The sequence below is a fragment of the Corvus brachyrhynchos genome, unplaced genomic scaffold (assembly GCF_000691975.1).
Source record: "Corvus brachyrhynchos isolate BGI_N302 unplaced genomic scaffold, ASM69197v1 scaffold148, whole genome shotgun sequence".
Taxonomy (NCBI): domain Eukaryota; kingdom Metazoa; phylum Chordata; class Aves; order Passeriformes; family Corvidae; genus Corvus; species Corvus brachyrhynchos.
In genome coordinates, this window is record NW_008239785.1 from 109,404 (window position 1) to 132,747 (window position 23,344).

The 23,344-nt window shown below is 45.6% G+C and overlaps 1 protein-coding gene across 2 annotated transcripts in view; it reads left to right on the forward strand.

The window, feature by feature from the left end:
- The window catches only part of GAS7 (growth arrest specific 7), a 59,779-nt gene that overhangs the window by 24,050 nt on the left and 12,385 nt on the right, over positions 1 to 23,344 (forward strand). For both annotated transcript variants that reach the window (XM_017743192.1, XM_008640539.2), the window contains exons 5-10: positions 7,447 to 7,536; positions 10,109 to 10,224; positions 14,940 to 15,014; positions 17,506 to 17,584; positions 20,306 to 20,434; positions 22,255 to 22,378. In XM_017743192.1, the coding sequence (XP_017598681.1) occupies positions 7,447 to 7,536; positions 10,109 to 10,224; positions 14,940 to 15,014; positions 17,506 to 17,584; positions 20,306 to 20,434; positions 22,255 to 22,378 (613 nt within the window). The remainder of the gene's footprint in view (positions 1 to 7,446; positions 7,537 to 10,108; positions 10,225 to 14,939; positions 15,015 to 17,505; positions 17,585 to 20,305; positions 20,435 to 22,254; positions 22,379 to 23,344) is intronic.

Here is a 23,344-nt window from a genome sequence, read left to right on the forward strand (position 1 = left end):
GGGCGTTCCGCGCTGAGCACCCCGCGCCCGAGCATCCTCCGCGCGCCGCGTTTCGGTGTTCAAACGCTGCTAAAGCCAGCCAGGCGCTGGGGGCTCTGCCCTGCGCGGTTTTCCGCGGAATAATGGTGGTTCCGCGATGAGCAGGAGGGAGGGAACGCGGTGCCTTGAGAGGTAGCTCGGACTGTGAACCAGGTGTCCTGAAAAAACTTCCTCATCTGATCGTCTTCCCCCCACAACAGCGTCTGTACCGGGAGAAGTACTGAAGAGTTAGAGAAAGACAGACAGCAGACCTGGATCGTTGCTCTGCCGGGGCAGGATCTTTTTTTTCCTCCATCTGTATTTGAGGTGCCAAGAAGGTTTCTTGTGCCAGAGTGTCCAAGTGAAGATTTCTGATGGAAAGTGTAGGCAAAGGTTTTATATTTCAGTGTGAAGTTAATCTTACATTTACTTTTAGTCTTTATAATTTAACTGACTCTCTTTATAATTTAACTGACTCAATGAAGAGACTTTTTACAAGAACATGTAGTGACAGTGCAAGGGACAGTGGTTGTAAATTGAAAGAAAGGAGATTTAGATTAGATATTAGGAAGAAATTCTTGCCTGTGAGGCGGGGAGGCCCTGGCACAGGTTACCCAGAGAAGCTGTGGCTGCCCCATCCCTGGAAGTGTTTGAGGCCAGGTTGGATGGGGCTTGGAGCAACCTGGGATAGTGGAAGGTGTCCCTGCACATGGCAGGGGAGCGGAATGAGATGATCTTTAAGGTCCCTTCCAACCCAAACCAGTCTGTGATTCTGTGTTATGAATGAAAATGTTCTCAGTTGTATGATGTATCTCACTTTACAGACATTAGTATCTTTTTTGTGCTTGGTGACCTCAGCTGGAACACAATTAGCACTTACAGGCTCTTCAGTGCAAGACACAGGATTAAAAACAGAAAGGAAATTGAAATAGATGAATGAAAGTGGCTAGTAATAGAAAGCTTTATTTAAATGGAAATCAGAAGAAATGAGCAGATAAATTAATTACAGCGATAAAGGAGAGGCAATAACCATGCTTGCAGCTGCAAGTATTGGCAGGGTATCAAATCCCTGAGAACAAAAGGAATAGTTTAATATTATACATCCTTAATGTTACTACGAGGAGGAGATTGTTGTCTGCATAGTCACATAGTCGTTACTGGGCTGGGTTGCTGGTGACAGAGAGCAGGGTTGGGAAGGAGCACACACAGGTGTCTCTGACTGAGATGTGGGTCAGCCACTGCCATGCAGGTACAGTGTTCTGGGGCGGGAGGGGGAAATCTTCAACAGTTTTTGGAAAAAAACCACTTCAGTCAGTGATTTTAATTATTAAAATCGGTTGTGACCAATGTTAGTACTGTTAAATGGTATATTGAGAGTGTGCTATGCTTTGAAGTAAGGGTAAATCTGTATATTCGGACATTTTTGCAGAGGTCTGGAAGAATCAGCTGTTGCAGGGCTGTGCTGGCTGGGGCAGGAGACGTGTCCCAGCCCCTGAATGCAGCCCCTGCCTGCTCAGGCTGGGGGGTTGAAGTAAACCATGGGCTGAACATCATGCCCAGAGGGACTAGACATGGCCACAGGGTGGGTTGCACTGGGCTGCATGGCACAGCACAAGAGCAGGAGTGCTTGTTTTTCTGCAATCCCTGCTGCTTATAGGGCTGAGGACTCAGGCTGTTCTCTGAGGGTGGTTTTCCATATTTGCTGGCCTCTGTGCCATCAGGTAACATCTGCAAAGCAAGAAACTGTTTGTTATGTCAGGGTCACTGGGTGTGCATTTCTCCAGCAGAAGCCCAAAGCTTTTAAAGTAGGATGAATCAGATAGCCAAAAATAAGCTAATTTTAACAGCTGTTTGCTCCAAGCCATTGCCTCCATCAAGGCAGCATTGTGAAAAATAAATCTCATATGGAGTGTAAATGTAAAGCAGTGTAAGTGTTTTTGCTGTCTCCTAGGAGGTTCTCTTTGCTCAGTGCCACTCAAGCTGACGTGGGGATGTTCTAGTTAGCAGAGCTGCAGGGCATGTCCTTAGCTTGCTGTCAGATGCTTTTCCTTGGTCTGTAGCTGTGCTCAGGCAGAACCTCTTCTTGCAGAGGGGAATTCTGTGATTAACTTTGCAGTTCTTGGTCCAGGAAACCTCCCTTCAAACCGAAATCCTGTGGCACACAAGCTGCAGACATCAGGTGATGTCCAGCCAAGCTGTTGCTGCGTCATCGCCTTCAGCAGAGGAGTGGGAGCATCTTCCTCAGGATGCATCTGCCTCCTCTGCATCCAAGAAGCATTAAGTAGCCCAGCTTCTGGAAACCCTGAAGGCAGGTGGAGCTGGAGTATTTCCCATCTGCGTGCACCCAACAAGAATAATCTGGTGGTTTCTCTTTGGTCAGTGAATGTTATTCCATTTTTTCTTCCATTTTCTTTGGAAGAGAAACTCCAGCTGGGTGTATCATAGGCTGTTATGAAACTGCAGATGTGTGGTCTGTGCTGGTTTTACAATGAGTTTCAAGGTGCACTCACCTTTTTAAGGCTGGATGGTTTGCTGGCTGATTCCTGAAGTCTCTGGCCATGAGTTGACTGTGGAAGCTGGAGATCATTTACAATAGGTAAGGGAGAGTTAAATGGAGAATGTACAGGGGGATGTCACCTGAGGAACAGAGCTGTGTCGTTCTTGGAAGAGCAAGAAAGCTGCCTGATTATAAGGTATTTCTGAGTGTGGGTTTCTTTCTTAAAAATTCTCTAATGCCTTTTCAGGACAGTGCAGGACTTGGAAAACCAGTGCAGGGTGGTGTTTGGATTGCAGTGTTGGACACATTGATGAACACGTGCTGCAGATGGGAAGATGGGCAGCCTGTGCACAGGAACTTGGGATTTCCTGCTGCTGTCCTCTGTGTCTGACACAGTGTGATAAACACAGGGTTGTGAGGAGCACAGGATGAGGCTGCATGTTCAGCACAGTTTCCCCCTCTGCCCTGGGGCTGACTGCATGGTAGATACTGTCAGAAAAGCCCTGGTTTGGCAGGGGCCTGAACAATCTCTGAACCTTTCTACAGATAGACTGAGTAAAGAGGGCTCCTGCACACTTTTGGCAGAATCTTCCCTTTGAAATAGGAAGGAATCAGTGGATTTGTTAACAGTGAGGACTTGAGTTGTCTGTTCTTACCAGCTTCTTACCCTGCCAGCACTAAAACCCCAGGCAAACTCATGGTGGGAATAGCCTGGGCATTTCTGGGCTTCCCTGTCTGGGGCGAGTTCAAGCTGCCCAAGCCTGAGGCTGTGCCCAGGCTCTTCTGAGATGTTCCCCAGCCTTTGCATTTGGCTGTTTTACCCAGATGGTTCCATTTGCCACATGAACTCACTTAGTGGAGTTGGATGCTGTACTTTTTGGGTCTCAGCTGAAACTGTAAAGAAGATACTGAAGTGAAGCAAACTGGCACATCTGTTCTATGTTTAAGGTGCTGTGAATGTGTAGAAATCAGGAAAAAAAAAGTGCATTTTTAAGTTGAAGAAATAAGCAAAACTGTTGCCCTGCTTACTTGCTTTAGCATGGCACAGTAAGTTCGCCCTCTCTCTGCTCATTTATTCATGTTGTGTCTAATGTAGTAAACATGTAGTTGATTATCTACACTTTGATCAAATTATTCTTGTTTTATTCATGTTGCTTGGCAATGTCTCATTTACTGGTGAGTGGTGGCAGTGACTTCAAAGCCTGTAGAGACTCTGAAATCCAGGAGATTAATGTGCATGTCCAACCCAACAAAGTTTGTTACTCTTGTGCAAATCCAGTGCATTCACCTGGCTCCCTGGATCTTTTCCTCTTCTGTCACCCTTTTGTGTCTCAGACACAATGAAGAGTCACCTACAACACAAACAGCTCATTTTACCATGACTGCCAATGTACTCATGGAAAATAGGAGCTGGAATATTCAGCTGTTGAGAGTATAATTACATTTGCTCATGATCAGTACACAGGCAAAAGTATTTTAATCCACTGAGTTTGGCACACAGCTATCAAGAGAAACGCATCAATTTGTGCTGCTTCTCTGACCCCCTGTGTGTGTCCTCCACCAAGCTTTGTTGTCACCATGTATTTTTCCTTCTCTGACTGTACCTCCTGTCCTCTGTGATCCAGTGGCTCTCAGACAGGTTTTCTGGTGCCACTCCTGGCCAGTGGCAGCCGGAAAGACAAGCTGCTGTCCTCTGGCAGGTTTGCTCAGCTCTTCCTTGGGGTTTCTCCCTGCTAGTGTCTTTGTTAATAATTTTGCTTTGTTGCAAGCTGACAACAGCCATTATGTTGACAAAGAGGCCGTGTAAGAAGAACTTAATATCATGGTGAGGCTGATTATCACCTCATCTGTCCCAGTGGAGCTTGTGAGAACTGTAATGCAGGTCATCACACCTTGTTTTCTCTTCATGTTCTGTGATTCCATCATTATCTGAGAGACATGTTATAATTTGTTTTGTTTCTGACTGGCAATTACAGCCGTAATAGTCACCTTCTGCAAGCTTTTGTTAGGCCTTGCTGGCAGGTCAGCAAAGTGAAGATATTCACACTGCCACAAGTTTGGATTTGGAGCTTGCATGGAGCCTAGCCAGCTCTCAGGGATGTGAGCCAAGTGTGCTCTCTCAAAATTAGTGAGGGCAGTGGTCCTTTGCATGGAGGGAGTGTCACTGTCCGTGGGACTGATGGAGCTGTTTAATGCTGTCAGACATCAGGACATCATCACGAGATGCTTTGGCTGACTTTAGCATCAGTCAGCTCATCAGTGGGACTGAGCTGGTGAAGCAGAATGCTTTTTTTTTCAGCTCTCTTTGCTTTTAGAAGCAAGAAAAGGAGCATTTCAGAGGGAGGATTGGGAGGGGGGAATACCACGCTGTTATGCCACTACTGCTCAGTGCCAGACTGGCGTTCCCCTCCTGCTGGGAGATCCTGAGAGGTTTTAGAAGTAGTAGGAAATACCAGTCCAGGAGCTCTTTTTTAAGTATAAGAAATCTGTGGTAATGAAGGAAAGATCACAGGATTACCTATGTAGTCATATGTAATTTTTAGTAATATTTCTAGAGTTTTGAAAATTTTCATGCCCCCTGCTGGGACTTGGTGTAAAAAGCTGTGAGTTCTGTTAAGTCCTGTTTACCATGATTTTTTTTTTTTTTTTAAGATTGCAAAAGCTTATGCATTTTAGCTTTTTAATTCTGGCACCAGTTCCCTTTTAAAAGTGACCAAATGGCCTAGACCCAAATGGCCTCATGACTCTTTCCAGACAATTTCAGCATCATTTCCAGACAATTCAGTCTTCTGGGAAGTGAGGAATACTTGACTTATTCCTAAAACTTTGAGCCTGATGATACTCTCTGAGAAACACGTGTATTAACCCTACTCTCATCACCTGCTGACGTGCATACCCACTGTTCCTCTTCCTGCTGCACTCCTGGAGTTCTATCCACTGCAGTGGGACACTGTCACCAGTCCAGCCTAGGACCAGTTCCAGTGGTTGTTGCTTCAAGACATTGAGACTCACTGTCACATCTCTAGTCAGCAGCTTCCAACTGACACAGATTTAGTTTTTGTGAAACAGGCACTGCCTTTAGCAGGGAATAGGAATTCCCCATGCTGTTCTCTTAGCAGATTTTTAAGCTGAAGGGTTCAACTCCTGTGCCCCCCACTGCAGATCCCCTCCCTGTCCTGGTGCGCAGTGCCACGGTGCAATGATCCAACTCGAGATATTCTGTGTTCCTCTGATTCTGTGATGCCCAGTCTTCTGTTAAAGGCTGCAGAATACCTTAGGAGGTGCAGTGGTTAGAGCATGGCCATCCTGCTCTGAACTGAGCTGAGTTCTGTGACTCCTGAGGCATGGCTCTTCTGATGGGGAGCACAAGGCAGCCGGGAAGGTGTTTGCAGTGCTGTCTGTGGTTGGGACCCTGTGGCTGGTGGAGGCTGGCACTGTCTGGAGATACTGGCTCTGTTTGGAGGTGCTGACTCTGACTGGACATTCTGGCTCTGACTGGAGGTGATGCTGGCTCCCGGGGTCACCAGTACGTGGCCACTGCCTGCAAAGCCCAGATCTCTGACCTGCAGATCAGTTTGGAGCCTGATGGGAGCTGGAAAGGACAACGCGTGGTTTAGGATCTAGCTGAGGTGACAGCTGAAAGCACCATTGGTACAGGGTCCTCAGCCTGCTTTGGGATGGACTTGGCAAGCTCTGGGCAGATGATTTAAGTGGAGCAAGCCCTTGCACTATGACAGGACAGCTGCAGAACCTCCAGCCTGGGTTCCAGCAGAACCAGCGTGGGTTTGTAGGAGCAGCCTTGTATCAGCTAAAGGTTTTGTCTGCTTTGCTCTGGCATGGTGAGTTTGCACTGTGTCAGCACCCACATCCTCTCTGATCCTCTCTGAGTAGCCCAAAGGCAGATTCACTGCGTGTAAGCACTGCCTTTGGGTCTGCCCATGCAGCTGTGCTAACCCGACCCACAGATTTATGTATGGATTTCCTGTGAGCATTAACTGATCCAAACAAGCCCCCACCCCCACACAGTTACATCTGTGGGTCTCCCATCCCCAATATCTCTTGATCCCCTGATTAATACCCAAATGCTCTTAGTGTTCCCATGACCCTGTGGGTGCACTGAGACGGGCTGATTTAGGGTACCTGCCCAGCAGGGATTTGGGGTGAGAATACAAACTGGCACTGAGCTCTGACTCTTGCTCGTGCTTCCTCTGGAAGGCTTGGCTGTGTCCAGGGTTGTTCTGCAGTAGCTGTCATGCTCATTGCCTTCACTGTGCTGTTTTCAGTCTGAATATTCCACCGTGATAACTTCATGAGCACTTGGGCTTCTTTATGCTGTTGTTTAATGACCGTGTGATGAGTCCTGTCTGGCAGATTGCTGTGGTTTCTGCACGCTGAAGGTTCACTGACTTCAGAGAGCCCCTGCTCCTTTCTACAGAGAGCATCACTTCCATCTGAAAAGGTCTTTGAGATAGATGGAAGGGCTGTGTGCTGAAAAAATAACTCCTTTTTTTTTTCATCCTCTAGGAGACTGGCATAGCCAAGGGTGTTTTGCAGCGATAGTGCCTGCAGTGCTCTCTGATGGTCACTGTGTTTCTGTGCTCAGGGTGTTTCACATCAGGTTTTTTACCACAGTTTTTAGGGATCTGGGAGAACTCCCTGCATGGTGCTTTCCAAATCCAGTAGGTTTTCCTCACATGAAATGGGTAGTTTATTTCCCTCCGAGCTGACACTCCTGCTTGCAGAGAGTAGCTTCTGGGAATACTTAGCTGCTGTTTCCATGCAACAACCATTTTTTCTTCACTGCCATGCATTCATTGCGGATTTTCTGATGGGAAGCATGTGGATATAACTTTTTATTTACATATTTCTCATTAACAGCTAAATTTCTTTACCGTCTAACTCTCCTTTTTTTTTGCCTTTTTTTTCAACAGATCAACTGTGTGACTTTCCCCCACCCTGACGTAATGCCAGAGCAGCAGTTGCTGAAACCTTCAGAGTGGAGCTACTGTGATTATTTCTGGGTAAGTAGGCAGCCAGCCACATGCCACATGCAGCTCCAGAGCTTCCAAGAAAGTGGAATAAACAGCTTGATTTGTGGTACAAGGTAAAGAAGAATTTGGGCTGAGATACACTGTGTTCAGAGAGTACCAGGGAGACTGGGGATGCCAGTGAAGATCTCCTGGAAACATCTGACCACTCTGAGATGTGGCTGATTATCAGAGGAGTGTCCAGAAAGGCAAGGACAGTTCTCAGGAGATGGATTTGGTCAGGAAATAAGGAGGATGTAGGACAAGCCACGTGTCTCAAAATACCACAGGCAAAAGGGCAGTGCAGCCAGAGTGGGATAGAATCCCAGAATCCCAGACTGGTTTGGGTTGGAAAGGATCTTAAAGCCCATCCAGTCCCACCCCCTGCCATGGCAGGGACACCTCCCACTGTCCCCGGCTGCTCCAAGCCCCAATGTCCAGCCTGGCCTTGGGGACTGCCAGGGATCCAGGGGCAGCCCCCACCGCTCTGGGCACCCCACCCTGTGCCAGGGCCTGGCACCCTCACAGGGAAGGATTTCTTCCTCATATCCCATCCATCCCTGCCCTCTGGCACTGGGAAGCCATTCCCTGTGTCCTGTCCCTCCATCCCTTGTCCCCAGTCCCTCTCCAGCTCTCCTGGAGCCCCTTCAGGCCCTGGAAGGGGCTCTGAGCTCTCCTCAGAGCCTTCTCTTCTCCAGGCTGAACAGCCTCAGCTTTCTCAGCCTGTGGCTCCAGCCTAGTGGCCTCCTCTGGACTCCAACAGACCCACAGGTCATAGGATAGCAAGGTGGCTGACAGGGAATGTGAATTCAGTGTTTCCCAGAGCACGAGAGCCAGGGGTACACATGGAAGCAGCGGGTTCCCCTTCTAAAAGAAGCAGATAGTTGAAAACTTTTTTGTTAAATTGTACCACTCCCTCCATGGGATATTCCAGAGGTCAGGTAATAAATGCATTCTTTGTAGGGTGAGGCTTGTGAAGGACAGGCCTATTTGTAACTTAAGTTGAGTAGTTCTAATGCAGCCTGGAGCATTGGAAGTCTTCAGTGGGAGGTTCTGTGTGTGCCCTCTTGTGCTCAGGTCTGTTTTCAGGTTCCTGGATCACATTAAAATGATGCAGTAGTCCTTGGAGTGTGGAGCTGATAGAAAAAAGCCTTCCAGTGGAAAACTTTCCTTCCACTGGAGGATTTTTCTGGGTGGTGAGAGGAATACTACGATGGAATCCACAAATAACTACAAAAGGAGTCAGAAATGAAGGTTTTAGGAGTCTTATGTGTGTTTTCAGTAGCTATTGAAGCGTTTCCATCTTAAAAAGTGTCAGCCTTGGAGGCCCAGCAGCATGTCCCTTTGTGCTTGCTCAGTGCTGATGGCAGGGACTTGCTAAAATACACATTTGAAAACGGTCACGTTATCACCAGATTTCTTCAGTTTCTTCCAGTTTTCTGATCCCCATGAGCCCTAAATCATTAATGGCATACAGACTGATTTTCTGCATGTGTCTTACAGAGGTTCCTGCCCTGTTTGGTTCTCCCCATTTGGGCTCAGCCACTGTTTGGTTCCATGGGTTGGTCACGTCTTGCTTTCATTGGAACTCTACTTAAAGTTTCCTTTCTTCTTGCAGACTTTTCTCCTCCCATAACTCTGCTCGCAGGAATTTCCTCTTTGGCCTTGTCATCCATGGTCTGCCCACAGCTCTCTCACCTTCTTCCATCATCTCCACTTCTCCCACTGTCTTGGCCTGCTGGTGCCTGGCAGGGGGGCCTGCCAGTCTCCTGCTTTGATTAATCTGGCATTTCTCTCTGGCTAGTTGTGCAGCACATGGGGGATCAGAGCAGAATCCGCAGCGCTTAGGGAAGTGTTCTCAGAGAATTTGTTTGTTGGAAGAGGGTAGGAAATGAAATTGGGAAACAGGAGAGAGAAAAGAGGCAGCAGAGATAAAACTGTGTTGGTCCTTGCAGCAGCACTGAAGCCAGTGGAACAAAGGGCTGTGTAAGAAACAGACAGTGAAGAATGGGGTGTAATCTGTGGGACAGGTTGCTGGTTTGCCTTGTTTTACAGCAGATCCGTGCAGACTGGCTCTGTTTTTCTCAGTACAAGTCAGAGTTGACCTTGGTGATCTGTTAAAGGTCTTTCAGGGCTGCTTTGCCCCTGGAAGGAGCAGCACTGTCCTCCCCTCTGCCCCAGGAGTTCCCTTGTGCTGCCTCCAGGATTCCTTCTCTTGGCAGGCTGAGCCCTTGGGGCTGAGAGCCCTTGGGGCTGACACTTAGCAGTGGTGTTACCAGCTGTGAAGGGTCATGGGCAGAAATGACAGCAGAGCTGCTGCTTTGGCCCCCACATCATCCTTTGCTGGCCAAAGAGAATTGTGAAGCTTCCCTTTTTAAATTAAAAAAAACCAAAAAGGGAGTAAGAGGAGCAGGAGAGTGTTGGGCTATTTCTTTGAGAGGGGCTGAGGTGCTGTAGCCATCAGCTGCTCTCAGGGGAGGGTTCCTCAGGCGCCACTGCCAGGAACCAGCTCTTTGTGGGTTTGGCCTCCAAAGCTTTTTGTTGAACTTCCTTTTATTTCTTTCAGGCAGATAAGAAGGACTCACAAGGGAACAATACAGTGTCGGGATTTGAAATTCTTCTTCAAAAGCAACTTAAAGGGAAACAAATGCAGAAAGAAATGGCAGAGTTTGTTCGAGAAAGGTAACGAGCACTTTGTTATCCAAGTAAATATTTGTTGAGATTGTTTTTTCCCCAATTTAGATATTCCTTAAATACATTAATGCTTAATGCTTAAACTGCATAAAGGGTATGCTACAAATTCTTAGTGAACATTTAATATTTCTTTAATGTTCATCCACACTCTCCAGTCTTCTCCAGCTCTCACTTGTATCTCGTGCTCTGAGTTGTATTGCACAAAGGCTGTCTGTTTAGAGGGAGCCAAGAAGGTTTGAACCTGCAGATTCAAGGAAGAAGCATAGACAGGAGAGAAGCAGAGTGGAGATGATATTTAGAAGGGAAGTATTTTGTCTGAAAAATACAGGAGCAATTTGTTCGCATGGAGCGTAGGCACAGTTTCCTAGAGGAAGATGTAAAAAGACATCACTTTGGACTTAAACTTGGTTATAGAATCATGGGATGGTTTGGGATGGAAGGGACATAAAGATCATCTCATTCCAGCCCCTTGCCATCTACGTGTCTGGGAACACCTTCCACCATCCCAAGCTGTTCCAAGCCCCATCCAGCCTGGCCTTGGGCACTGCCAGGGATCCAGGGGCAGCCACAGCTGCTCTGGGCACCCTGTGCCAGGGTCTCCCCACCCTCACTTTCTGGTTTCTGTAGCCTTTGACATAAGGCAGTCCAAGAGACAGCTCCAGTGTGACCACAGGTAGAAGAAGGGACCACCTGGCACATTAAAAATACAATTGAAAATAGGCTTGCTAAGGGAGAGGATGGGAAGGCAAGCAGAATTGTGATAGCCAGGGAAAACAGGGGGAAGCTGCTTCAAAGGAAGTAATATATAATGAAATTTGACAGAAATAAAGACAAGATGCGTTCAAGAGGAAGGGAATGTTGGTGTGAGATTAGAGAGAGCAGGGAGAGCAGCTCTGACACTGCAGGGAGGCGTGTCTGTGTCCTCAGCAGAGGAGGCAGCAGGCATGCTAGAGAGGAAAGACAGAAAAGATTCACTGAGTGCTGGAAACAAAAAAAGGTTGGGAATTGAGTGTGAAGAGGGTCTAGATGGGAGTTACAGAAAGATTAATGCATTTTTCATCTGTTTGTAAGAAAGGATCAGGATTGTTATGTGTGGAAAAGGAGGAGGATGGTGTTGAGGTTATTCATGGAAATATTGCTCAGGCCATCAGAGGAACATCTACATTCCCAGCTAAGAGGGCTGAAATATTGATAAAGTTTTCATGATGACCATCAGGTGCCTTGGGGACCACAAGACCACATTTAACTGGGAATTTTCATGTCCAGAAAAATTCTCTTTGTACCAATCAGCCTGCTGGAGGTGAGATTCAGACAGCTAATAAAAACAACAGAAAGCTGGTAAAAGACATGATAACCAGATTTCTTCATCAAATATCCAACAAGAGGGAAGCTAACTGAAATTTAGTTTATCAAGTAGATGCTTTTACAGGAGCTTCTGGTATATTGCAGTCTTAGACTGAGCAATTATTTGTTCATTCAGTTCTTGTTGACAGAGGTAGGGTTATAAAAGTCAAATAGTCTCAGAACTTTAACTTCAGTAAGACAGACCTCAAGAAAGGGAGGAAAGTGATGAATAAATAAACCGAACTGAAAAATCCAGGGTGTTGGTGTGAAAGAAGGAGTTACTTTAAATCAGAAGTAAAAATCAGGTCCAGCATTTGCATTCAGGGAAGGACTCCAAAACAGCCAAAAAAATCTGCAGACTGCCCTGAGAAGCACCAGGTATAAGAAGCAGTGTTTCCATTAGCAAAGGAGCACTGTCTTAGTCACTTTTTAATTAAGCTGTGGTATGTTTAAAAAACATAGTAAGTTAAATAGCAGATTATTTAGCTTCCACCATGTTCAGCAGATACATGTATACACCTTTCACTGTTTGTCTGCCACAATTTGTGGAAGAATTCTGCAGTTTCTTCACTACAGGAAAAGCAATTATGCTTCTGTTGTCTGATAATTTCATGGTTCCCTCCTAATCTGGAGAAACAGTGTAAAAAGACTCCCAGTCAGTCTTCCCACAGTGACAGTTGTGTAGCTGTCTGCCAGATATCCTCCACCACCTTTCCTCCCTGTTCCCCCTGTTGTCTTAATCTATTTAGTTTCTTCTTGCATGGCAGTCACATCAGATCATCTTTGCCTCCCTTTGTAGCTCTCTACTTTTGCTTCATCCTCTATAGTATGTCATGGCTGAAACTGTTCGAGTGTGGGCACACAAAGTACTTCTTTCCAAAAAAAAAAAAAAAGAAGTAAAAAGGGAACAGGAAATAAACATCCAGACATCAACTAGAACTAATAAAGTCAGAACAGTATGGGTCAAAATGCACTTAAGATCTGTAATGCTTCTGACTCTACAGGGAGTGAAATCCTGAAAGTTTTCAAACAAGTTAGTGGAAACAAGACTTGGAAGCTTTTTTTTGTTAGGAAGGTGGAATTACTTCCAAACAGCTACGTGGATTTCTGGAAATGGGACTCAGGACTTCTGGCATGTTTGTGTTTCACGGTCACCACAGTCCAGAGTTTGCAGTGTGTCTGTATCAGGCAAGGTCAAGGGGCAGATTTTTGCCCCTCTTTGAGGTTTATCTTGGGTTTTAGCCCCTTTTGGCCACAGATGGTAACAGGAAGCCAGGCTGGGGTAGAATAATTTATTTCTTCTATTCGGGCTCTTCAGCTGTAGGCATTTCACCTTTTTCTATTTATCTTTTCCTGATATTCCTCCTTGCCAGGCAGGCTGCCCTTTTCGTAGTGCCATACATTTGCAGTACAAGTAACACTTGAAATCCCTGAAAAAATCTCGGGGTCTAGGCCAAAGCTGGAACCAGTGAGGAGCACTTCCATCAAAGCCAGTGGCTTTACTTGCCTGGTACCACCTTGAGGACAGGCACTGATGGCAGCAGACATAGTGTGTCTGATGTGCAGTTGTGAAATCATGAGAATCATGGAATCACAGAATGGTTTGGGTTGGAAAGGACCTTAAAGCTCATCCAGTTTCACCCCTCCCAGTGCCAAATTCCAGCAGGACTGTAGTTCACAAGGAAGGCTGTAGACTAGAGCTTTGGCTGGTAACTGAGCCCAAAGCAGTGAGCCTTGGCTCTGTGGAGAGACATTTGCACCTGCAGTATTGCTGACCTATTCTCTCTTTCCAGTCCACAGGAATTGTCACTTCTGAGACAAGATTAGTCTCATCCTGAAGTAGGTCTTTAAAGTATGTTCAGTGAGATGTGCCTGGATAAAGCCCTTTTCATAGTGAGGTCCTAACCCAGTGTAGCCTTAGATGCTGGACAGCTGCGTTTGTTGGTCTCGTTAGAGCAGGTGTGGGGAGCTGGCTGGTTTTGCCCTCCTGGGAGGGGGAAGAAGAGGACCCCCAGCTCCTGGGTAAGGTCTGTAGAACTGTGTCACACCAAGCTGGGTATCATCCTGGGCCTCAGCCAGCTGCATCCCAAGCAATTGCTGGAAGTGACATCCCAACCAATGGCTTTGCTGTGGAGCTGTCAGCTGTGGGACCCAGACCTGCTCCCTCCCCTGAACTCCTGCAAGAGTAACGACAGAGTGGCACTTCCCCTCCCACACATCCACCAGGATATTTTCAGCAGCCCAGAGCGTCAGATCTCTCTCAGCTGTCTCAGGGGACCCCTTTTAGCTGAAGTGTGCCCCACAAAAGTGCGCTTGCTCAACTGGCTACTGCAAATGGGCTTGCCAGAAATACCCCACCTTCTGATGTCTTTGTGGACAGACGCTTCAAAGCAGGTTTTGTCCCTGCTTGTGCATAGTTGGCACAGAATCAGGAGTTGTTCTACCTGGGGGCCACAGGGCTCTCTCAGAAATGCTCTGTTGAGCAAGCTGTGTTGAAAACCAGCAAACAGACCACTGTTTGCTCTGCCTGGGAACATGGGCACCTTGAAATTGTTTCATTGGGAGCAGAACTCAGGGAAGACAGAGATGGGTTTCAGGCATGATGCCCATCACCTCTGCACCAGCAGCTGCTCATTCCTCCCTGCTGGGCAGTCAGCACCTTGTCCTTTTACCCCACAGCTGCACTCCTTCTTCTCCCTGCAGTCATTCCCTTCCCTCTTCTGCGCCCTCACCACTGGCAAGCTCAGCTCCTGTTCCTGGTGTGCTGAAGACAAGGACAGGGCAGTGAGTGGGGTGAATGAGAGGAAGGGGCTGCACCGGCCACATGCTGGTGACAGAAGCCCCTGTCACATCTCTGCCATGTCACCTTTGCTTTGTCACCTGTAGCAGAGAGCAGGAAGCAGTTGGTGTCCCTAAGAAAGGTGCAGCCCAGCACCCCAAATCTCATTTGCATTTTTCCTGGATCGCCGCATTCCTTCATCTTTGCCTCAAGGATGTGCAGCCTCACATTTCACAGCAGACTGAACCACGTGCTTCTGGCTTTGCAGACAGCCCGTGTTGCACAGCAGAAACACTCTGTCCTTGTTATTTGCTCTCCAGAACTGTAGCTTCTTCATCTAATTTTGTCTCACATGCCATCCTGCATATAGCCCTGCTCTTGCCACTGCATTTTTAGCATATGGGGGGAGAAGACGGCTCATCAAACCAGTGCTGCCAAGCCCTGGAGACTGAAAGGAAAATTCCTGTGGCAAAATCTGTTAAAATGCAGAGAATTTCTTCAAATTATGTGTGTGGGTTTCTGCCTTAAAGCTTACTTACTGCTGTCTTTTTATTTTCTCTCTGTGTGTATGTGAGTGTAGGATAAAGATTGAGGAGGAATATGCTAAGAACCTGTCCAAACTGTCTCAGAATTCCTTGGCTGCTCAGGAAGAAGGGTAAGTGTGTCTCTGTGACTTTCACAGAAGACAAATTTTAACATAAAAGGCATTTCTCCCACGCAGGTACATGTAATTTTCCCCAGCTCTCCCATTAATTAGAGGTTTATTTAGATTAGTACCCTGGGTGTGTTGGGGAAGATGGAATTGCTTCAGAGTTGTTTGTTTGTTTGTTTTTTTTTAAGTTGTTAATGAGACATTTTTTAGGAATATGTGTATAAAATGTCACCTTTCCAATCAGGTTTGTATGCTGTCCTTGTTGTAGCCAGGATTAGCATGTATATGTACTAAACTACTTTGTAAATGGAAGAATATGTAGAATATATATACTACTGAGAGTAGATGTGTAAGGTCAATGCCAGTACAATCAGTGCAGCACAGACAAGAGGGAGGATGAAGAACCAGAACTCTTCTCATCAGGGTTCTGGCCCTTCAAGAAGAGCAGCAGACTGCCCCTTATTTACAACATTTTTACGCTTTGGAAGTTTTAAGAAGACATTAGGCAATGCAATTCAGACTAAATTGCAGTTCTTCAGTGATAATGAAAAGGCACCACTCCTGAGGGATCAGAACTTGGTAGCTCTGTCTGTTTCAACACAAACCCTCTAAGCACTGAAAGCCAGAGTTGGAAATGACTGTCCTCACTGACACAGTGGTTTTCTGCCAGTACTGAGGCTCCATGAGGTGTTTTGCTCAGCTTCCAGGAGGCAAGGACAGAAGTTGCAGGAGGCTAACTGGGCTGTTAGTGCTCTAAGCACCTACAATGACAATGGTTTCTGTCCTCCTTTCTCCTCAGGGGTGGATGCTCAGCTGATCCTAGCAAAGCTAAAACCACTTTCCTCTACATCTTCCTTCCGCTTTCTGTTATCCCCAACAGGAGAATGAGAGAATGAGTGATAAAATGAAGGGGAAGGAAACTAGGGGAGAGTAGGTGAAAAGAAAGGGAATGAGTACCCAAGCCTAAGTGTCAGTAAGAACTGGGCAGTGGGAGAGGATCTCAGGGTGGGTCTAGGGAAGGAGAAATGCTGGGAGCACTTCCCTGGGTGTATCTAAGTTGTTTAGCTGATGAGCACCATATTTGAGGACTCCAGTCCTTGGAGCAGTGTCAGAGGTGACAGATCATTAGTTTGAAATTGCAGATGACAGGCGATTTTTCAGGCTATCAGGAAGAGTCAAATCTCATTATTGTTGAAAAGGGGATGGGGAGGAGATAGAAGGAGCTGGGAACTCTAGATCACTCAGCTTTATTTAACCTTTGCAGAGGGGTAGAATAAACCATCAAACTTGCACTTAGTGGAAAACTAAGGTGATGAGCAATTGTTGTAGATGCATAAAGAAAAATGCCAAGCCAACCTAAATTCCTTCACCGATGGAGTAAGAGAGTAGGTCAAGCATCACAGCTCTTAATTTAGTATTGCTTTTTGCAATGGGAGATTCTCGTAGGCAGACAGGAGAAATGGTGGCCTAAATAAAGCCTAATGTGCAAAAAACTAGGTAAGAAAAACCCACTACTTACAGAAACTAAACTGCAGAAAGCAGCTATGGATGGGTTTTTCCTAAGTCCAGGGGGTTTTAAAATGTTTCTGGAATGAACGACCTATGATAGAAGAAAGAATGGATTTCCTGTAATCAGAGATGTGCCAGAGCTAGGAGGGTTGGTATGTATAATTTGAAGAACAGGTTGCAATTCAGATTTCTTGTGTTTAAAATGGAGAAATTAACTGAAAGAAAATAAGATGCATTTTAATGAGGACAAAGCTCCGCGTTTTATACTTTCACAGGATGTGAAAGATACAGTTACATAACAGTTTGTGGGAGAAGGATCTGGCTATAGTGAATCACAAGCTTATTCATCAACAACTTCATGCTGTTGTCTAAAAAGGCAATCATATTGAAATATGCAGAAGAAAGAGTGAAATAATCTGTGACCAGTTTAGCAACTGGAGTTGTACTGTGCTGTACTGGGGACGTAGAGATTTGGTTATGATGCTTTCAGAGGAGTCTAGGCTGTCATGGGGGGTCTGGAGGAGTGTGCCTCAGCTGCCATTGTCTTGGAAATGTTCTGTCCAAAAGAAAAAGATAATGGAGAAATTTTCAAGTGCAGAGAAGCTTCTCTGGGGCTTTTCACCTAAAGTGAAAATCTGTTCTCTAAAGCAGGGTGGGAAGTAGAAGAGGCAGTGGGAGAAACTGCATTGGTGGGAACTTTGTTATGGTAAGGGTAAGATACTGAGGGATCTTGCTGATGGAGGCTCTGGCGTCTCTGTACATGGAGATCATCATGAACTTTGTTTTCAAAGATCTGCTGCATACAGTGACAGTAGAATTCTGCCTTGGTCACAAAGGTTTTCTCTGTTTTCTCTGACTTCTGTCACCCTTTTCCATGATTTTGCTGATCAAGGTACGGTACAAAGTGTCAGGTTTGTCTGACAGATCCCACGAGGGAGGATGGGCAAGGGATGGGGCACTGATCATTGTCCTTCTCTTGTTCCAGCACACTGGGAGAAGCTTGGGCTCAGCTCAAGAAGAGTCTAGCTGATGAAGCAGAGGTTCATCTCAAATTTTCTTCAAAGGTAAATAGTTCTTCCTTTTCCAAAGATTTTTGCCCTGAATTGGTGGGCCTCTCCCTTCAGTGCATGTTAGTGGGGGAAATATGCATATAATATGCATGAAATATGCATGCCTGTGGTGCAAATTTAGAAGAATTAATAATCTGGTGACCAAATGTACTGAAACTGTCCAATCTTCCTCCCCAAATCAGTTTATTTAGTCTACCTGATGTGTAAATTAAAGCATGTCTAATTTTTCATAAAAAAGAAGTGAAACTGATTCTCGAGGTTGTTCGCCTGGGTCCTACGTTCCAGCCAGTAAATTTAACTAGTGCTTGTATGCTTTACTTCTGCAAAGGAAGAGATGAAAAGTAATATTTGGCTTCTCAACAAGAATCTACTCTACCTGTCTGGAAGGAAGAGAACCAGGACTCTGGCTTTTTTGTATCATTAGTCTTTCTGAAAAGTGTACTGGGAACATCATGTTATTTTTGGGCTTTCTCTCAAGTGATGCCCAAGGAGGTTTCTTCTACAAATTATGGTATTTATCTGGGTTTTTTCCACCTCATGTGACATGCTCTTGAATCCTGTTACATTATGTTAACCTCTGTGGGTGTTCAAGTTCAATACAGTGGCAGGTATCTCAGCACAACAGCAATGTTCTGGAGGAAAATTATAGCTCTGCACCATTTGTAAGTAATTCAGCAGAGGTTACTCAGGCAACCAGCTGCTGCCTTGGTAACCTGCTGCTCTGCCTCAAACTTCAACATCAGGGCTGTAATTAGTGAAATACTTTTTGCTCCCCATTGTCCTTCTGTATTGTTTTCCAAGAGGAAAAAATGCACCCTGGAGTGATGTGTGCATGTAGGCAGGCCAGGTAGAGGGGCTTTGCCATTATTTTACTTCTCCTTAAACTCTGCACAGAAACTCCTGCAGCATCCTCTGAATCCTTCCCAGTGTTTGTGTGTAAAAAACGTGTGGATGTGGCACTTCAGGACCGTGGTTTAGTGGTGGACCTGGAAGGCCTGGGTTAACGATTGGACTTGATGATCTTGAAGGTTTTTTCCAACCATAATGACTTATGATTCTGTGTTCTCATACGTGCTTGGGAGTTTCTACTTTTGTCTTCCTTTTATTAACATAATATGTTTTTAAATGTATTGATGATCTTTAATGAAAGCACAAACAACTCCCTGTCAGGGCAGGACTGTCACCCACAGGGGATCAAGTCAGCTACACCTCTGCCTGGCTGAGCCTTGGGTATCTCTAAAGACAGAGATTTCACAATCTGGTCAACCTTCTCCAGTGCCCAGCCACCATTCTAGTGATTCCTTTTGAGTTTGGTTTTTTGAGTTATACTAAACCTGAACCTCCCAGAACTCAGTTGTCTGTTGTGACTTCGCCTGGCCCTGCAAAGATGGATTTGGTTCAGTTACCCTTGCATCTGACCTTCCCACAGCTGTAGTTAGATCACCAAGGTGCCAATCTGCACCTGCCTATACAGACTCTGCTTCAGGCTTGTTTCACCTTTCTAGGATATGTGCTGTAGAGTCTTGGCTGATTTTGTTGCTTCCCTCCAATAGAAGACTGTACTGAGCTTAGATAAAGTTTCCTTCTCCATTAAAATAATGCTGGAGAAAGGCTGCAAATACCTGTTTTCAGGGACTATTTTCTACTGCTCCACTGTAGGCTGTGTTAACTGATTACAGACCCAACTCACCTGCATTGATGGAGTGCAGTATCCCCACAGGAGTGACAATACAGAGCAGCTTCAGGGGAGGTGAAATACCTGTATCCCTCCAGAGCTCATTTTTAAGATGTCAAAACTGTGTATCAGAAGGCCAAAACAATGCAAGCTCTATCAGAGTCGAGTATTAGCAGCAGTCAAGATAAGTCATGTGTCTGCTCTTGATGGATTTCTCCTCAGTTCATTCCAGAGGTTTCTTGCTACTACTTAGAAGAGCTTCAACTGAATAATCAGGCTTCTCTTTAGGCTCCCTTACACTTGACAGAAATAAATAAAATGTGGCCTTCTTGGCTCTCACTTCACCATACTAGAAATGCAGCCGTGACACCACAGCCCACAGACTCACCCCACTGCAGTTCAGGTTAGTGGCTTTAGTTGGGTATTTTGCGGAGTTTTTAAGCAAGTTGCCATCAGTTAGGCCAGAATCAGAGCCCTGATAGTGCTCTGAATATTTCCTGTAGTTCGGTCTTCTGTGTAAAAAGAGAGATGATCTGTCAGAGAGAGGGGAAGACGAGATTTCTGTCCTTTTGCTGCCTTCAGTTGATACTCCCTAAACACAACTCTCCTGAGTTTTGTAGTAGCTTAATTCAGAGCATTCTTGGACAAGAGAAGTCTGGCATTGCCTTTGGCTGCAGTGTGCGAATTGTTTTCTCTCTGTCTTGAGCTCTTCTCAGAAGAAGGAAATGGTCTCAAATTGTACCAGGGGAGGTTAAGATTAGATACTAGGAAAAAAATTTCACAGAAATGGTTTTAAAGCATTGCAACAGGCTGCCCAGGGCAATGGTGGAGTCACCATCCCTGGAAGTGTTCAAAAAATGTGGATATGGCACTTGAGGACATGGTTTAGTAGTGAGCATGGTGGTGGGGCTGGGTTTGCGGTTGGACTTGATGATCTTGGAAGTCTTTTCCAGCTTAACAATTCTGTGGTTCTGTGAAGAGCCAGGAATTGCTGCCTGGATCCTCATTACTGCCATTTCTTCCTTTGTCTTCTTCACCAGCTTCAGAGCGAGGTAGAGAAACCCCTGCTCAACTTCAGAGAGAACTTCAAGAAAGACATGAAGAAGTGTGACCACCACATCGCGGACTTGCGGAAGCACCTGGCCAGCCGCTACACAGCCGTTGAGAAGGTGGGAGCAGGGAGCAAACTGCAGGGTTTGGGAGATACTGCTGGTTTGAGTAGAAGAGCAGCTGCCCCATGAAGAGTTTCTGTTCTGCCACAAAGGACCACAGCTCTTCCTGCTGGGGGCTTTTGCTGTTAGCTGTGCTTTGCCCAGCCCCAGGCATAGCTTTTGCTGTTTAGCTGAGATCTTACTGATGAACTGGCTTTTTGTTTCATCTTCCCCTTCCCAATTTGGGGCAATAAATTTCTCATACATTTGATGCAAATGCTTCTTATTCCTGTGCATCTATTGTCCTCCAGATTTAAAACACCTTGCCTTAGAATGGCAGCAGGGTCAGTGGCCAAAAGCAGATGGCCAAGGAGGGCAGCTCGACCCTGGTGTGGCAAGCCACAAACCCTTCACAAGAAGCATCCTCACTGAAAAAATCCAAACAGCAGCAGGACCCAGTAATGGGCTGATGGGACATGAAGCAGGAGGTATCCAAGGTTGTGGTGCAGGGAGTTAGACCCACAGAATGTGATCTCCCAGCAGCAGCTGGCAGAAATGGGGATGCTTGTGCCTCAGCTGCCAAATTGTATCCTCATGAGGTTTGCTTTTGGGTGTAAATTGGAAAGAAAAATACCATACCCAGTCATCCCCGAAGTTGTTTGTGATTTCATTAAAGATCAGCAGGAGTTTGCCCAGGGACAGAATTGTTGCAGGATACACAAGGTCATTAGGCTGAGTGAATGCAAGGAAGGCATTTTTCTGCAAAACACCGAGTTCTTCACACTCATAGCTGCAAAGAAACGCAGTAGCAATATTGGGAAGAGTGAATTATGAGTGAAGAAGGAATCAGAGCAAGGAAGAGCCGTGACTGCAATGCCTGCACAGCACTCAGCCCCTCAGGGACTGCTCTCCTGCTGCTCCCTCTTGAGACCTGCAGGACCCAGCCGAGGCCTCGGAAGTGCACATGGAAAAAATTCCAGGAGTGCTTCAAGAGTGCTGTAACAGTTAGGCTGGTGTGACTAAAAAACTCTGAGGTGCTAAGAAAATACAATCGTGCCAATTTAGCTTGAAACACTAGTACAGTATAAAGAATAGTTGTGACATGTTTTAAAACAAATCCATGCACAACAAGTTACTTCTATGTATTTATCAGCCTGCATGTAACAGTGTTTATTTGTTAAGGTACTTTAATAATTTGCCTGTATAACATATGTTTGTACTGATAAATCAGGTTTTAACAGCTTGAAGAACTTTTAAGTAAGGTAGTTCAAGTAATCAGTTATAACCAGACCTCAGGTTCTTGATTTCTGCTGTTGGCATGAACCTGAATAAGTTTTTCTGAAATAAGATTCTATTGTTAAGAGTTTCTGATAGGTGTGCACTGAGTCTAGAACATACTTAAAGACAAATTCTGTAAGATACTTGAAATTACTTCAGCAATTCAGATCCTAAGAAAAGTGAATGGAAGAGGTGGCTTGGTAATGATGCTGTTTAGGATGTTTGAAAGAGGCTCCAGCTCTCCTTTCTTCCAGAAATAATGAGAAAGCTGTTGAGAAACAGGAGAGCCTGATGATGCCGTTAGTCCTTTTCCTTTCCAAGACCTAGGAAGAGTTCAGATGCGTTTGTGATTTGTTGGTGGTGACTTCTCTGTGATCATAGGACACCTCTGTGGAGTCCACGTGGTGTTGTAAGAACCTGAATCGCAGTTAGGACCCAGTTTCATGCAAAGTCGTTGACTTCTTCCTGAGAAACACTTGTGTGGAGGAGTCCTGGATGGCTGAAAGCAGCTGCCAGTTCTTTTTCTCTTTAACAACAGACTCTTCTTTAATTACTCCCAGGCTCGGAAAGCCTTGACAGAGAGACAGAAGGATCTGGAAATGAAAACACAGCAGCTAGAGGTGAAACTCAGCAACAAGACAGAAGAGGAAATCAAGAAGGCGAGGCGGAAGTCCACTCAGGCAGGTGAGTACCTGTGTCCATCAGCACATGGCAAGAACAAGGGGGAATGCACCTGCCCAGCCACCCACGTGGGTCTTGGTTTTTAATACTCTAGCTACAAAGTCAAAGTGAACCAAATTGGTGTGATGTTAAATCCTCCGAAGAAACAAGCCCAGTTTTTCCAACTCAGATGTCACAAATGATTGATAACTCAGGTGAGAACAACAAAAGTAGGGTGAGTTCCTGTTTGATGAAAGTGTCCTTAGATTACTGAATGTTTGGGGAACTTCCAAAGTCAGATTCAGAGAAGCTTAGCTGAGGGTGTTTCTTCCATAAATCATAGTTCTTTCCTTGGTTCTTTCCTAAATCACACTCACCCACAACTTTGTGGGTGCCTATTACACTTACTATTACTGTCTCTTTCCTTGAAAGTGATTTTTTTGTTTTTTCTCCACTGCTACTCAGTGACTAAAATAATTTCTCTGCTAGGAGTACTGAGGATATAGTAGTATGTGCTGTACTGTACTGAGGATACAGCAACGTGCTGTGACCTGTGCATATTTTACAGAGGCTCAAGCCACATCTGCAGGATCCATCAGGAACTTTTTTGAGCTCTGCAAAGCTGATTCATGCAGCTCAGTTAGTACCTTTGCTGAAAATAAGTTTTAACTAGGGCTTCCATGTTTCCTCCCTTCAACAAGGGCTCCTCCTTGGCAGAGTGGTCCTTCAGAGTTCTGAGGTTTTGAAAACTTCAGGATAGATGTCTGGGTTTTAAGGAGACTGGGAAGAGTCATTGGCAGTGTGACCATGTGTACAGGCAATCATTTGAGGAGAAAGAAAAGTTATGATTTAACACCAGGAGGCTTCATGGGACATGGTCTTTATTCACCTGAAAATTCAGAGTCTTTCTTTGTTCCTTGGATCCTTAGAAATTGTTTATAATAGGTTTTTATTGAACAAGCAAGGGAGAGCTGCAGCTCAGAGAGGGAA